General features: G+C 42.6%; 1 protein-coding gene across 1 annotated transcript in view; it reads right to left on the reverse strand.

The window, feature by feature from the left end:
- The window catches only part of GRK1 (G protein-coupled receptor kinase 1), a 423,541-nt gene that overhangs the window by 239,761 nt on the left and 166,787 nt on the right, over positions 1–16,993 (reverse strand). The window contains 1 exon segment of the mRNA XM_069204635.1: positions 5,055–5,179. Coding sequence (XP_069060736.1) covers positions 5,055–5,179 — 125 coding nt within the window.

Below are 16,993 nucleotides of genomic sequence, written 5' to 3' on the forward strand. Positions count from 1 at the left end.
ACCCAAAAATGACGCTAGGCTGGTTAGAGGCAAAAAAAATACTAATGTTACTTAATCAGAAGAAAGAACTTTTCCTTCCCCTCTGTCCTTACAAAATCCTAAGCTCTGTCTGGTTTTGATTGATCTGACAAATTTCATGTATTGTTCACCTTTGTCATAGGCTTCCACTATTTGCTACCACAAATGGCCACTTTTCCTTTTGAGGATCCTGAAGCCAATATACCTTTGTTCAACTAAAGTATAACCCTATCCATCAGCTGTACTTACCAGCAAACTACACGACTGCCCACTATCCATGGGCCACCACTCCAAGACCTTTGTCACAAGATTTATTTTAATTCCGATTCAGCACTAATCAGGAGTTTATGGAAGAATAACAAATATCAGCTTTCTCAGAATACTACTCTGCAAAATAATTTCTTTTCAGCATATTTCGCAAGGGAAAACCTGACTAAATGTGTTCACGGAAAAGTGCCAAGAATGAGAGATAAACATTCACCAATAAGTGTGCAAAGACCAGTTTCCACAGTTATGCCTCATTCCCAGGATGAAATTCAGAATAGTGTGGTAACACCACACTGGGCCTTATTTACAGTTTGTTAGACGGGATAGTGTCCAAAAAACTGAGAAAGACAGAAAAACTGTCACAAATGGAGAAATAAGCAAACTGCAAGAGTGAGATAAAGAGGAAGGGTGTGCCTGGAAGTGTATATAGGAAGCATGAGGTGGATCGAGACAACCCTTTCTACGTGCCAGCACTTAAATGCAGCGGATGTGGACTTCTGAGAAGAGCTCTGGGTACCGGCACTACGTCATCGTAGCCACTGCCACAGTGCATGTGCCTTGTTTTACAGTTCCTTGTGTTTTTTGGTCACTGCATCAATACATTTCTACCAAGTGCCAGAGTGTTCTATAAAACTGATTAGACCAACAGTCTGAATATTTGGACGATTAGGTTTACATTGTGTGCGAGGTAAATCACTGAAACAACCAAATACATACATGCAAAAACAATCTTTAAAAAAGGTTGTTCTGACAGGAGGCAGAAGGAATGGTGTTTTTAAAGGAAGGCGAAGTGTTAGCCTGTGCCATATCTCACAGGGCTACTCCCGGAATATTTAAACCTTAACCTGGACTAGTAATTGTTTCCTCCATTCAGGTCAGCATGCCTTCCCCAAAATGCGTACCACTAGCTCAGAGCTCTCTCAGGCTGCCACATGATGGTTTGTAGTGTGGAGTAGAGCAATTTAGATTCCACCCTTTATTTGTCTTTATTATGCAATTATACATTTGTATATGACATTATGCTCACTGTGTGCCTTAATTCTATTAACTTGTGTGAAGCATTTAAACATCTTAAAGAAATGTAGCCATTGTAGTGATTAGGGAATAATACACAGATACACTAATGTTCAATTAAACATGCAATCATGCTGTTTTATATTTGCATCTATTTTGAAAGCTATACTCGTGTATGCATAATCATGTATACAAATTAGTTTTAACTGCTAGTTCAACTTATCCTAACTGTTAAAATGCATTTAGCTATGCCAGAGTGATCTTTCTTTCTCTTGCAGGTGCGTTATCATGATTCTTGTTAGCAGTGAGAAAGGAGTATTTTTGTATTAGACTGCTGATATTGAGGCCTTAAGGGAAGAACTTGGCAATGAGCATGGAGACTAAATGGTGAAAAGAAGCCTTCTGTTCATCATGTACCAGGACCGCAAGATGTTTAAGGTTGCAGTTACTGTCTCAGTTTCAATGAGATGGGAAACTCAGAGGAGGCTGCAAATGCTCCTCTTGAGTAACGAGTTGGGTGGTGTTAGACCTGGCATCCTTGGTGGTGTGGTCTCCCTGTCTTTTTTGCCTCTGCTTCCCATGTTTTGACTGGTGCTAGACACTGTTTTTGCTATTTTTGGTACTCTGGGCACTTTACCACTGCTTACCAGTGCAAAAGTGAAAGTGCTCCTGTGTAAATTGTATGTGTAATTGGCTTTTCCATGGTTAGCATATTTGATTTACTAGTAAGTCCCTAGTAAAGTGCACTAGAGGTGCCCAGGGCCTGTAAGTGAAATGCTGCTGGTGTACCTGCAGAACTGGTTGTGCCACCCAAGAAGTAGCCCTGTAAACATGGCTCAGAGTGTGCAGTTTTAAACTGACAATTCGACCTGGCAAGTATACCCACATGCCAGGCCTAAAACTTTCCTTCTTCTACATGTAAGGCACCCCTAAGGTAGGCCCCAGGTAGCCCCATGGGCAGGGTGCAGTGTATGTTTAAGGTGGGAAATGTACTGGTGTGTTGTACATATCCTGACAGTGAAATACTGGCAAATCTGTTTTTCACTGTTGCAAGGCCTATCAATCCCGTAGGTTAACATGAGAGCTGCCTTTAAATCATATTTAAGTGCAGATTCCCTTTGGGTGCAGATAGAAATAAGGAATTTGGTGTCTCTGAACTCACAATTTAAAAAATACATCTTTTGGTAAAGTTGTTTTTTAAATTATCAGTTTGAAAATGGCACTTTTAGAAAGTGGGTATCTTCTTGCTTAAACCATTCTGTGACTCTGCCTGTTTGTGGATTCCCTGTCTGGGTCAGACTGACAGTTGTGCTGTTTGTGATTTCCCCCTAGACAGTGAGACAAAGGGAGCTGTGGTGTAGCCTGCATATCCTGATGGGACATCTGTACTAGAGTGGAGGAAGGAGTGGTCACTTAAACCTGAATGGGCTGTGCCTGCCCTCTCACAATGCAGTCTCCAACCCCTTGGTGTGAGTCTGGAGCCTGGCCTGGGCAAGGCAGGATCTTGTTAACAACAGAGACTTTCCTTTGAAGTTTGCCAACGTCAAAGGCAGAAAGGAGTTTAAGTATTGGACCCAAATCCCCTGAAAATCAGATTTCTTCAAGGATTCAAGAGGAACATTTGCCAAGGAGAAGAGCTGAAGAGGTGAGGGGAAGTGCTGCCCCTGCCTATGACTGTGCTTTTTTGGGCTATCCTGCAGTTTCTGCTTCTGCCTGTGAAAGGAGACAAAGACTGGTTGTTGTTTTGAAATCCTGTTTGATAAGAATCTCCAAGGGCTTCAACTGAGCTTGCCTCTTGTTTTGAAGTCTCAGCGCCATCAAAGACTTCCTCTGCCAGCACCTGGACTCTCTGCTGAGACTCCTGCCCTGCCAAGTGGTGTCCTTTCTAGTCCCTGGGCCCTTGAGAGGTGAAGTTGGCAGAACAAGGACTAAACTGAAATCTACGCACAGGACTCAATTTTCGAAGCACCACCTGCAACGTGGCTAACAAACGATGCACCACCCGCTTTGCGGCAAAAATCGATGATCCATCTGCATTTCGGCTGGGAGATCAATGTATTGTGGCTGGAGAAACAATGAAACACCCGCTTGCTGCTGCTGTTAATGCCACAAATCCCAAGTAGCGGGGTTTTCCATCGGCCTTTCGGCTGGATTTCACATGCCTCCTTGCTGGGCGTCAAAAGTCAATGCAAGCCTAGGCAGATCCGAGGTGCCTGTCTGGAAATCAAGGCATCGCTCTCTTGTGGGAAAGAAAAACAATGCAGTGCCTTCCCGACGGGAGAAGAAAACAATGCACAGTCTTGTTTGTGAGTGAGGAATCAACACATCGCTGACTTTTTCGATGCACACTCGCCCGTGCGGCTTTATTTCCGACGCAAACCAGGTACCTGGTGTAACACCCATGTTTCCATTGCGTTCTATGGAGTAAGACCTCTCTGCTTACTTTCCCTACTAGTGTAAAGCTTTATGCTAAACACTCCTTTTTCCGAAGTCTTCTACAGAGATCTGTACTATACTGACACATTTCAAATTCCCTAATTCAAAGCCCTGATTAGATGATTAGATTAGATGATCCTACAGTCTCCCTATGTTTAAGAGTGAGAAGGGAAGTACCTTTGCGAAACACACATTTACTATAGTTTGTTTCTGTTTTGTTGTAGCTGCCACTATTTTATATCTCATCATGTTACGCCAAAACTTATTGAGATATTTCAGTTTGCCAGCCGTATTGGTATGTCTTTTGAATCTATGGCTTATTGGCTTGTATGTTGGATTGACAAATATTCTGATAAAAATCCCATTTAACTACAACTAAAGATTCTTGGCCCTCATTGTTGAGTCATATTGGCTTCACAAGTCTGAAATGTATTGTTTATGGCTACTCTCTTAGAATGCTTCACTTCAACAAACAAAGATATGTACAATGAATCGGGAAAAATCACCACTTTGCTAAGATATTGCAGTGTGAGTACCAATGGCCCATCAAGTGCTTCCGGATAACAAACTCAAAAGTATCTCAATAAAAAATGTGGGGCCAGATTTACAAGGTCCTTCTGCCACCGAAGAGTCACTTTTTGTGATGCTCCAGTGGCACTGTGGAGTACGCCACATTCACAAGGTGGTGTTAAGACACTTTTGTGCATGGCACAATGAGAAGGAAAACTTTAACTTTTCCTCATTTTTGCATTTTTCCATGTGTGCCTCATTCTGTACCACACATAAAAAGAGCAAAAGGCCACAAATGATTGAATGACGATTTGCTACTTCTATGTGAATGCACACATATAAGTGCCAAATTGCCATTGTAGATTCTTTATGTGCAGGAAGAGACACCTTCCTGCATATACACAATCATTCCCTTTGGTGCAAGGATGCCTGCGTTGGCACTGGAAGCTATATTTAGCACCGGCGCAGGGGGAAACAGAGAGGTGTACCGTATTTTAGTAACTACAGCACATCCCTGCTCTTCTAAAGTGTCGCAATGCGGCACCGCACATTTTGGCGCAGCACTGTGCTGCACAACTTTGTAGTAAATCTGGCCCATGGTGTGGTATAAGGCAATTATTTGGCTGCACACTGCCATTCAACATGAAAAAGTCTTCAGTTTTGTTATCTCCTAACAGAAAGAAAGAGATGTAGAATATATGCTATCAAGCACGAAATACATAAATAGGAAACTGAGGGCGGGAAGTAGGCAAGAAAGGGAGCCGTGAGAACAAAGGCAGGCTGCATCCAGTCAAGGAAGACTTTGGTACCTTTTCACCTCGGGATCGGAAGGGCCCCTTTGCTGCAATCATTTCATATAGTGTAACACCAAGCGAGAAATAATCAACTGAATAGTCATATTCTTCACCTTGCAGTAATTCTGGAGCCATGAAACCTAAAAAAACCAGAAAAAAAACAATTAAAACAGCGGTATGCCCAACAAATGCATTCCAGGCGTGTCGAGTAAACAGTAAAAGTATGGGGGGACAGGGGGTTGGTTCAGAAGCACTGCATTCTTTTTACTTCAACGCAAACTGTGATTTGGATCTGGTAATGGAGTTATCAATCAATATATTGGACCCGATTGTCAAAGTCATTTGCGTTCCTAAGTCCAAATCACATGGACAATGGTTTCGATTTATAGGTGTAAATCCATGTTTGGGAATATCAAAATATTGATTTTTACGATAAATAGATTTACTCACAAAATAAGAATTAGTGCAGAGCCCCTATGTTTTTCTTCAGAACTCACTCTGGTGCGGCCCAAATTCCAAGGGTGACGAATTCAAAGGATGCCAAGCCTTGTTTTAACCACATGCTTCTTTTAGCCACCACCTCACACTTCTCTCTTTATCACACGGTTACAGATTATTTTTCGTCCCTGGTTTCTCCCTTTGTTTCTCTTTTCCTATCCTCCTTTCCCCCTTCTTTCTCCATTTACTGTCTTTCTCTCTCTTGCTCTGGGTCAAAGTATAGTGATAAAAAATGAATCACACGCCACCATAATAAGTTCCAGTGCCCACCATCTTAAACCATTGGGATAAATTAAGCACAGAGTTGGGTTATGGGTGGTTGTTTCACTGTTGAATTGCCCTGAAAAGTTTGTGCACACCCATAATGTTTCATGTTTGAGGGTATTCAGAATAAATGTCCATAACTCTTTCCATCCTGGGCATTAGTGGAAGATTATTGGACCTGAACCTTTCTGCAGGGTTACCATTGATTTTTTACTTTCCTCTGCCTTTCTTTGCTGAATTACGTTTTGCTGGCTTCTAGGGCTCTGCACGTTTTCCCTGCTACTCAATGGTAAAGTGCATATGCTCTTTCCATAAACCATGGTACAATTGCTATATGCCTAACTGTTACATTTAATTTATATATAAGTACATGGTAAATTGTACTACATGTACCCAGGGCCTCTTAATTAAATGTTACTAGTGGGCCCAAGCGCTCATTAAGCCACCCAAAAAGTAGCCTGGCAAAGCATTTCTCAGACCTGCGACTGCAGTCTGCAGTGCAATTTTAAATGGTCATTTCAGCCTGGCAAAATAAACCTTTTTTACCTAAACCTTTCTTTTTTTAATATGTGTACGTGAACTCTAAGAAGGCCCTAAAGGCCCGTAGTTCATGGTGCGTGGTATCTAAAAAAACAGGACATGTGTTTAAGGTTTACATTCCCTGACAGTGAAAAACCCTTAAAGTCATTTTTCCCTGTTTTAATGCCTATATCTCTCTCACAGTGGGTTACCTTACACTTATGCGATTGGGGCAGATACAGATATGCTGTTTACACTGAAATGAATGGTAATTAAAAATCGTCTTTCATGGTAACGCCAGTTAATCTTCTGGAAATGGCACTTTTATGATGTTGGCATGTTTTTGTCCAATTCAGCTATGCCTTTCTTCCAGTGTCCTGGGTCTCGTGAATGGCGCTGATATTGTGAGTAGTCTATTGCTTCCAGATAGTGGGACAAAGGAAGCCTCTGTGAGACAGGAGCGGACCTTCCTAACAGGATGGCTGGAGTGGAGCTGCACCTTGCCCTGACTGCAATGTGATGAGTAATGTAAGGTAGATTTGTAGAGCGATGAGGTTATGCAGGTGCTGAGCAGGTGAGAGTAGGCATGTGGCGAGGCTAGGCATGAATACTGGCAGTCTCAATGGTTCGGCAAGAAAGCTAATTGAATAGCCAGGTCTTTAGCTTCTTGTGGAACTCAAGAAGTGAGGAGGAGGCCCTAATGTGCTGTAGGAGGTTGTTCCAAGATTTGGCAGATTGGTAGGAGAATGATCAACCTCTTGTTCTGCTTCTGTGGATGCAGGGTGTGTGTGCGAGAGAGAGTAATTCTGAGCAAAGTTGTCTGGCGGTTTGGTGGAAGTTAAGTTGGTGATTGAGGTAGGTGGGTCCTGTGCTGTGTAATGACTTGAATACTGTATGATAAGTTTGAACCAGCGCAGCTTCTGGATGAAGAGCCACTGGAGCTCTCTGAGGAAAGGTGTGCTGTGGGCTTGGCGTGGGCGGTCGAGGATGAGTCTGGCAGCAGCATTTCAAAAGGGCCTTTACATTTTAAAGAGCCTTTGCAAATCAAAGGGCCCTGCCTGCAGCACACACAAAGGAACCTGACACCATGCCTGCCCTTACCTTTGTCACTGTAGACAGTTTGGAGCCAGTACCAGGAAGAGGGGAAGAATTGAGCAGAAACAGTTTATGGGCTATGTCAGAGAATTCCCCCACACAAAGGCTGGCAACCAGGTATAAAAATGGGACCTGGACGTGTGAAAGATTCAGAAGAAGGACTACCCTGCAGTCTGATAAAGAGGGTGTGCCCTACAGACTGACAAAAGAAGATTTGACTTTCCGGCCTTTAACACAGGCTACCCAGCATAACTCCAAGTGTCAGTTGGCTGATCTCTTGTGTGAGCTACAGGGGCACAAGCTTCCAGGGCCCTCCCATCCACTGTCCAGCTGATCTGCTCCAACTGGACCTGTCTGAGGCCTGCTGTGGCATCTGCTAGAGTGAGTCCTGATCCCCAGGAGGGGCACCCCAGATTTTGAGCACTTGTTCGGCATCAGTGAGACTCCTTCTGAAGAAAATATGAATTTACAGAAGCTTTGGGTTGCTTGCAACCACAAAGTGAACTCTTTGCGCCGAGAATCAACCCCCTGCGATGACCGCCAATGCGATACTCCAGAGGGACCGGCTCTTTGCACTGAAAGTGACTGTCTATGAAGACCGGCCACACGAGACCCAGACTTTGGCCCGATAGTGACCGCCCACAATGATCCACCAACACGAAGCTCCAGCAGTGACAGGCACTTCCGCTTCAGTAAAGTCCATCCTCAACTTTCCGTTTAGTCCCTGCACCTATATCCTCCTCCTTGCAGCACCCACCAGAGTGAACAGAACTGGACTTGAGTAGGTAATTCTCCAGAGGAACTAACCTGGTCCCTGTATCTGACCCTCACTCCATCATGGTCGGCCTGAATTTGTGACTTTTCCCCAATCTAGTGTGACCAGATAACAATGACTGGTGCTTAGTGCTTTTTTTCACTAATTTAACCCAAAACTTTAAAAACACATATCACCAATTCTATTGACTGGATTTTTGTCATTTTGGTGTCATTTTATTTATTAAACTTTACTTTATTTATCGCAATTGGTTTGGGATTGTTCTTGTGTTGTTTTCAAAATGTTTAGCACCGGCTTGCACCATTTCTGTGCACCACCCGGGCACCATATTTATGGAATCGTGCAAGCCGATACAAAGGGTAGACTAGCGGCAAAAAAATGACTTCGGTCGGTTTGGGCTGGCAGAATGGAAGAAGGGGTTTTTGCACCAAAAAATGACGTTAAGCAGGTAAGAGTGAAAAAACATGACTCTAACCTGCCTAGAGTCACTTTCTGACGCAAAACCATCCATACCACATGACTCCTGTCTTTGAAAAGACAGGAGTCATGCCCACCACCCCAATACCCAGCACAGGGGACCAGGGTCCCCTGGGCATGGCCATTGCACCCAGTGCCATGTAGGGGGGCCCATTTCAGGGCCCCCAATGGCACTTAAAAAAAAATATATATATATACTTACCTGGGATGGGGTCCCCCATCTTCCACTGTCCCTCTGGTGTGGGTGGGGGTGTGCCTAGGGCCTAGGGATGGCACCTGTGGGCTTATTCCACAGTGTTCCACCATGGAAATAGGCCCACAGGTCCCCTAAAGCCTGCGCTGACCCAGGCGTTAAAGGCAAGCTTTGACCCATTTTTTGACCCCTCCTCCCTCCTGTGAACCATTTTTGCAAGGGAGTATAAATATGGCGTTAAGGCCATAGAGTCATTTTTTGCAGGGGAATGCCTACCTTGCATCTCATTAAAGTAAGGTAGGTTTCCACTTCCAAAAAATGACTTTAACTCCATACATTTGGTGATAGACGGGTCTAGCACCACAGTATAAATATGGAGTTAGTTTTTCACCGAATTAGAGTAAGAAAAATGACGCTAATTTGGTGCAAACAGAGTATAAATATGCCCCTAAGACTCCTACAGCCTACATGAAGCATAGTGTTCACACCCCCTGTTGTAGAAGGGTCTGTTATTTTACATTATACCATGTCTGGTGGGTGATGTGTCAGGTGCTGTGGTTAAAAAAAGGTGGTGGCTACAGTATTGAGAGGCTAGCATCTTTCACAGCTTCATATTTGCAGGTAGAGACACAGGTCATACTGTGGAATATATCTTCATCTTCAATACTACTGTTTATGATAAAAGCCACATCAACTATTAAGTATCGCACTTTGTATCGCCTGGACAATGAGTTTTTATACACATGCAGTCAAAAGCTGATCATAAGGTAATATAAATGTAAACAATGCTTAGGTGTGGTCAGCCTCTAAGACATATTTAATTATTCAAAATTATTTCAGGAAATTATCCCATAAAATCACAACCAATGCAGTGTAAAGGTACCCAAAATCAGTGTGGATATTGGTGTGTACTGTACACTTCATATTTCGTATAGTTGAGCAAATTAATCAAATAACTCATATAGGTTTAATTTCATACATCATTTCACATCACTGTTAATAAATATGATTGTAGGTCTATCCAATGCCTCTCGCTTTACAAAGTAATAAAGACATGAGCAAATGTTAAGTCATATACAAATGCTATTAAGTCACTCTGCAGACTGGCAGCCTGGTACAAGATTCACATACTGGCCTGTTACTAAGATTGTAGGAAATCTGCCCTGGATTTTTCACCTTCTGCTGGACTCTATACTTTTTCTGTCTTTAGAACTCTGAGTATTTTACAACCCCAACTAACACTAACCAGTAGCTCCTGTGCCTCCCTTTTAACATGGTTGAAGTGGCATATTCCTGATAGGTATATTTAAATGTTCTATTACTTCCTAGTATATGATACAAGTTGTACCAGGGCCTGGACATTAAATCCCACTACTGGATTGCGGTGGACCAAATGTGCCATTAGTGGATCAATTATGCCATCCACTATTGTGACAGTGTGAACATAGTTTCAAGTCTACCATTGTAGCTTGAGTGTAGCAGGGTAACCACTGCAATTGGACCTGTCAAAGTAAACCCCTCTGACATGTAAAAATCTCCCTTTTAAATATTAATAAATCAGCCCTATGTAGGCCTAGAGGCCCTGAAGGAAGGATGCATGGTATCTATTTAAAAGTAGAATATAAAGAAATGTAATGTTAACATGTCCTTACGCTAGCATCCATAAACTATTTTTTACTGTGGCATTTCTAGCTATTTTGTGTAGAAAACCAGATTAAAATCCTAATACTGTATCTTAGTAATGGGATCATTCACACATATAACTAAACAACTATTTTTAATAGTTATTAAATGTCCAGTTCATTTGTGAAGTTGTTTTTGTAATAAATATGAATGAAAAGTAACTTTTAGATCCATAGGGCAGCCTACATGAGAACCAGATTGTACAAGATGGGGAGGATGGATGACAACCGATGCCTTAGGTGCGCTTTCTAGTTCATACCTGGTGGGAGTGCCTAGATATTGGGGAATGCTGAGCGTCTGTGCACGGAAAGATTTCCTCAGTCCTGGACTGCTCCCTTACTCTCATTCCCAGATAGTCACACTGGGTATTTGGGAGGAGCAGACAATTCGCAGGTATGCACCCCTTTTTTGCAGTGTGGCATTGATTGTGGCAAGGAGAGATTTAGCGTGATATTAGGGTCAAAGATTTGTGTAAGTCTCAAAGCTACTCTGGTGCATGAGAAAGGAAAAGGTGGTCTTTTAGGCCAGGGGCTGTCCCAACAAGTTTGATATGGACAATATGGCTTGAAGAGTCCCGGTTCTTGTGAACGGTAGGGAGATGGGTGCGGGAACAGACCTGCTGGGTTCAGCTCCAGGATTTTTTAGCTAAGTGTTTTGTGTTGGGCAGGGCAGATACAGCTCTTGAATTGTGAATGTATCTGTGGTGAAGATAAGGATGTTGGAAACAGGATGCCAATGTAATTGCGTGCCTTATTGCAACGGTATTATCTTTGTATGTTGTTTGAAAGTTAATAAACAGATTTTCAAACAAGTAATTTTTAGAAAGTTACCTTTATCCTACCTGAAGTTCATGGAGGCTAATTTTCACTTGGCTCTCCAGCTTCTCGCAGCCAGTAATCAGCCTAGAACAGGCATGAACAAGAGCAAAAAATAAACTGACCAGAATGGGCAGAGATGACTTCTATGAATCCCACAGAATATGCAGGTTGGAGGCTGTATGCATCCTTTTTGACACCACAGTGCCAAAACCTGCTTGAGTGTCAAATCCTGCTTGACAAGTCGATTGGGTTCACATATAACACTTGAGACACACTTGAAAGGAGAGAGAAAAGGATACCAAGACAATCCTTGCGGCTTAACTGTCTGGTTGCTGAAGGACTCTGCTTTTGGCCTAATAAACCTCGGACTCTGGATTTATTATGGGTGCATTTGTTGTCTCTCACAGGATTTTAGTGTTAGGTGTGAGAGGACACTAGGTTACCACAGTACATTCCTCTGGAACTTTTACTCTTTTGCTTAGGGCGTCCCTATAAGTCATTCCCACCCACTAGCTAGTGACAGACATATATGTGGCACCTCCAGAAACTCATTTCAGAGCACCTTTTGGAGCTGCAGAAGATCAGAAGAGGACTGGGCTGCTGTCTGTAACCTGAGAGGAGCCCTGAAGGAGTGTGCCTGCTCCTTCTTGTACCCAGGACAAAGAAGTGGGCTCCGTGGGTCAGCTGACTGTCCTACTTTGTGGATACAGGAAGACATAAGCTGCAAGGGGCCATTTCTTGAAAGTACTCAACTAACCACTTGCAACTGGCCCTGTGTTTTACCTTGCTGTTGGCCTACTCCATCTGACCTCCTGTGAGTCTCCAAATGCCTACCTGAGGTCCTGGGTGGCTTTAGAATTGTGCTTGTGTCGTAGCTTGGAACTTAAGGGACAAAGTCAGATGAGAAATCATTTAACCAAGATCAACCTGGTTGGTGTATCCAATCCGGCTCCATTGCTGCCAGCCTTAAATTGTGCCTATGCCCAACTCCACTGTGAAGACTGATTATCATTAGCGCTTTGTGCTTTTTGGCACTATTTCTACTCAAAACTTTGAACATTCATATCTCCGTTTCCTCTTATTGGAATTTTGTCATTTTGGTGTTATTTTGTTTATTAAATTATATTCTATTGTTCTAATCAGTTGGGAGTTTTTATTATTTTGCATTTTTACTTTATTACTCTTTTGGTACAGCATAAATACCTTACATATTGCCCCAAGTCTGTCTGCTTTGTAACATACCTACCGAGAGGGTGAGATCAGGTTCATTTAGTCACATTAAGTTTGTGATTATTCTTTGAGAAGTTACCCACTCCAAATAACAATCCAAATTGTTACGAGGGACAAGTACCAAACATCTTAGTAAGCATTTTTTTTCACAATATAGATACATTCATTTACATTCCATAGTCAAAAAACAAGAAAAACATTCCAACAGTGACTAGGCCTCTTCCATGAAGTTTTCGTCCTGGATTCATGCCTTCAGATTTAGATTTATAAACCTAACAGTCACATTGGACACATTTACCCTAATTTTGCCTTTGTTGTACCCCTGTGTCAAGGAATGCCTCATATCCAGGGTACTGTTTTTGCTTTAAGGGCCTCTAAATAGAAGTGTTTAAAGCAAGGCTAATAAGCAAATAACCTGAAAGGCCAGTGAATAGAGTGGATGTCATTTGCCACACTTGTAGTGGCTTTCTACTGACAAACTCAGGCCTTAACTTAAAGTTCAGTCTACCTTTGTTGTTGATTATCCATGATTGACAGCTAAGGTTCTGGGGCTCTTTTCTAACCAGAGATCTAGGTCATCTACAGTTGCTGTTAATTTTTCCCAATAAGCCTCCTTCCTATTTCTTGATGCTAATTTTTGGTATTGGGATTTTACTGCACTGTTGAAATGGTGTATCACACCTGTTGCTGCTCCCCAGCTACCATAACAGTGAACAAATAGTGAATTTCCCCCTTATGTAGATTCACTTGCCAGGTTCATATTCTATGTTGTACCAAAAATCTTGAAACATCCTCTCCATTTGTAAAGATGCTTTTAAACTATGGAATCGCCCTTCTCACTCTCCGGTTATCCCTATCTGAGGGTGGTAGAGCACTACCTGATATATGTAGGTATTATGAGGCCGCACAGATTCAGATAGTGAATGAGTGGGCATATGCCTCACTGGGGGATTCCAGATGAAGCCAGAAACAAAAAGGGCCAAAGAGCTATCTACACGTGCTATATGGAGAAAAACTACCTCTGGGTGCTCCATCAGCCGCCGCAACAGTGGTCTCTGTGTGGCAGAAATTCAATAGAGAAATCGGTTGGGGAAATAGACTCACTCCCTGAACTCCCCTATGGCCAGGGACGAGAGTGGGCCCTGTAATAGAGTTAGTGGGCTTCAGACAATTGGATGTAATTAGCCTTTCCATGTTGGATGTTGTATGGGACGCAAACGGAATGGTGCCATCAAACACTTACAAGCTGAAAATGCGATGCACACAAAACAGATTTTTAAGTATTTTCAACTGCAACACACTTTACAATCGAGAATCCCAAGAAGGGAATGAACTAAGGAGCATTCCACATGGAATACCACCTCTAGACGGCCATATGACCTCCAAGGATATCTCCCTCACATATGCAACGTTGATGAAGAACACACAGGGTGGCCGGTCCTGACTTTGGCCCCGCTGGCAGGGCAACATGGGGGAGCTGACTGATGTAGGTTGGAAGGACCTTCTACAGTTTTTCAGAGAGGTGGCCATAAAAGCAAGCTATAAACCTATTCAGGATAAAATCCTGTATAGGATTTATTACAGTCATACACTCCTACATAAATGGGTAGGTCCCAAAATGAGTTATGGCTTATGCACTGTGGTCTGTCATACATGCATTGTGGGGCTGCCCCAAGCTTGTCCCTTTCTGGAATAGGGTTACGCGCACCCTTGTGCAGGCCACATGGGTCACAATTGACATTGAGCCTCCCTCACGTTGTTGGGTGTTTAGGGGGCTCAGATGCAACAAATTATAACAAAAAAACAGGTCAACCTGGAATATGTGGTGGCGAAAAGGGAACTTGCTCAAAAATGAGAAAGTGACCACAGCCCTCATCTGCGGGACAGGATGAGGAGCATGGAAACATGTTGAATAAGTGAGAGGATAGTATACCAGGGTATGGGAGGTTCCCATAAATACAATAAGATAGTATATGAGTTTAGTGGCCACATACAGACCAATGTCTCCAACTGGGTACTGGACCCTAGTCTAAAAGTCTGATAATCGAAACGAGAACCTCTGAAACTGTTACACTGAAGTCAATTACTGTCGCCTTATTGGGTGGTAGAGAGGTCTGGGGGGAAGGATATTTGATTTTTGTACTGTGGCAGCTCAGCATGTTATCCTTGATTGTTTAAATGTTATCACTTAAAAACGAATGAAAACTTATTACAAAAAAGATGCTTCTAACTAATCCTTGAAGCAACCTGATTTGCTGATCCCACTAAGTCTTGTCTAGTTGTGGGAGAGAAGTAGGAAGCACAAAATGGTGTTCTTTTACTTCACTGATTCAATGCATTGCACCAAGTGAAAAATGTACACAGTTTTTTGGGAATGCTGTGACTCTGTTAATATCTGGTGAGATCATTAGATTCCAATCTACATGCCTTCAAAGAGCTAAGGATCACCAGAAATAGTATGGTCAACTTATTAGAGCATCAAACAGCTTTAAATTTAAGCAATATGCCAAAATTATAACTCTGCATGAAAGTATTTTCAGCTCCAGATAACCAACCCTGGTTTCACTCCATGTATATTTGGATGTCCAGCACCTTCCTTGAACTGAACCCTACCAAGGCAGAATTTCTGTTACTTGTCAAGAATAACAAGCAGAAACTAGTCTAACCTTAGCTCAGTGGCATGAACCTTAATGTCTTTGAAACATCAACTTTTATGCAATGGTAAGTTATTTGGATTCACCATGGACAGCAACATCACCCACAAACAATGTATTGCCAAGAATACCATGATGGCCTTCTACCAGCTCTTACTAATTGCAAAAGTGAAATAATTGCTTACAGAAAGCAAAACGAATTGATGTTTAAGCCCTCATGTTCTTGCATCTGAATGTTGGCGTTGTTCTATTCCATGGCCGCTCAGACTTGGCAGTGACCCTCCTTAAAGAAATCCTGCATACAATAGCACCTCTCATCTGTGGTCTGAAGAAACATGACCCATCACTACTTTATTGATAGAACTTCACTGGCTCTCATTTCCAGCCTACCTCATCTTCGAAAATGACTGCATCATTTTCGAAGCCATCGTGCCTGATCTGTAGTTAACAGTGACCCTCAAGTCTTTAACAAATAATTTGCCGCTGTCAACGCCCCCCCTTGTCAGTGGCTCTGATGATGACAGCATCATTAACAACCTCATTGCGCTGAAGACTCTGGCCTTCATAAAACATCAATAGCTACCCTGCCCTTGATCAAGGGGGCCATGTTTATGGTGACCCCATCGATGATGACACAGACGATGGCAACAACCACAGCCCATCGAAAACGAACCCACAGACACCGAATTCCTCTTTGATGACTACTATGTCAACAACGACACCGCCGTTGTACACAGTACCAACTACAGTACTGTTGACGACCCCGTTTACAGCTGATGCTATCTTTTCCCCTCCATTGGAAACCTCATTGTTCTACACACAGTTGCTAAGGTGCAGGTGAAGATGGCAACATCCCACTAGTCCACATCCTGGATTTGGAGGTGGAAGCAGACTTCAGTGACCAAGAACACGTTTCTGAAACTACTTACATCCCAACCAAAATAGACATCTACTACATTCTGAAATATGATGAGGTGGACTCTGGAAAACTATTTTGCAAAAAACATGTTGGAGACCATTTCCACGATTCAGGTTAGGTTATGACAATTACACCTGCATGACTTTCTGACAGAATGTCATAGTAGAACATGATCTTTCATATAAACCTAGGTATCATCACAGGAACCCACCCATGATGCAAATCCTTGTTACTTTCTTGATTATCCTACAACAGATGATGGAGACATTTCAGAGGTTTGTTCCTCAGCCACCCTCACTTCATTCTGCAGGGACCTCTTCTGCCATCACCTTTCAACAACCTTAGCAACAGCCTCACCCTGCTACTGCATATTCAAAAGTCATTTACAGCACCCCAGGCACTGCACACTTTCCTTCCCATTCCTGAGGGTATGAGAGAGAATGGCCACCAAGATACTGATGGACATACTGATCCAATGGAAAAGGAGCACAGTGAAGTTCAGGATAATGAACCTCAAGAGGATGAGGAATAGAGAGGTTTTGTAATACCATAACCAAATTGTCCACTGGACAACATCTCACAGTTCCATGTATTAATAGAAAGAGAAGCAAGAACTTTGAGCTACTGATTACCAGAGCAGAGCAGCAATTATTCCTTTATTATTTTAAGGAATGACAGAAGAAGACTGTTAAATTGATTCCAATCCTGGAGTTATGTAGAAAGAAAGACTAAAACTGAACACAACACTCAACACTAGCCACAGTGTAGGCAGCTATGTTGTGTCTGGAGATGACGAATAATACATCTGACTCCACATCAGCATACTTGA

This window comes from Pleurodeles waltl, chromosome 8, assembly GCF_031143425.1.
Source record: "Pleurodeles waltl isolate 20211129_DDA chromosome 8, aPleWal1.hap1.20221129, whole genome shotgun sequence".
NCBI classification, from domain to species: domain Eukaryota; kingdom Metazoa; phylum Chordata; class Amphibia; order Caudata; family Salamandridae; genus Pleurodeles; species Pleurodeles waltl.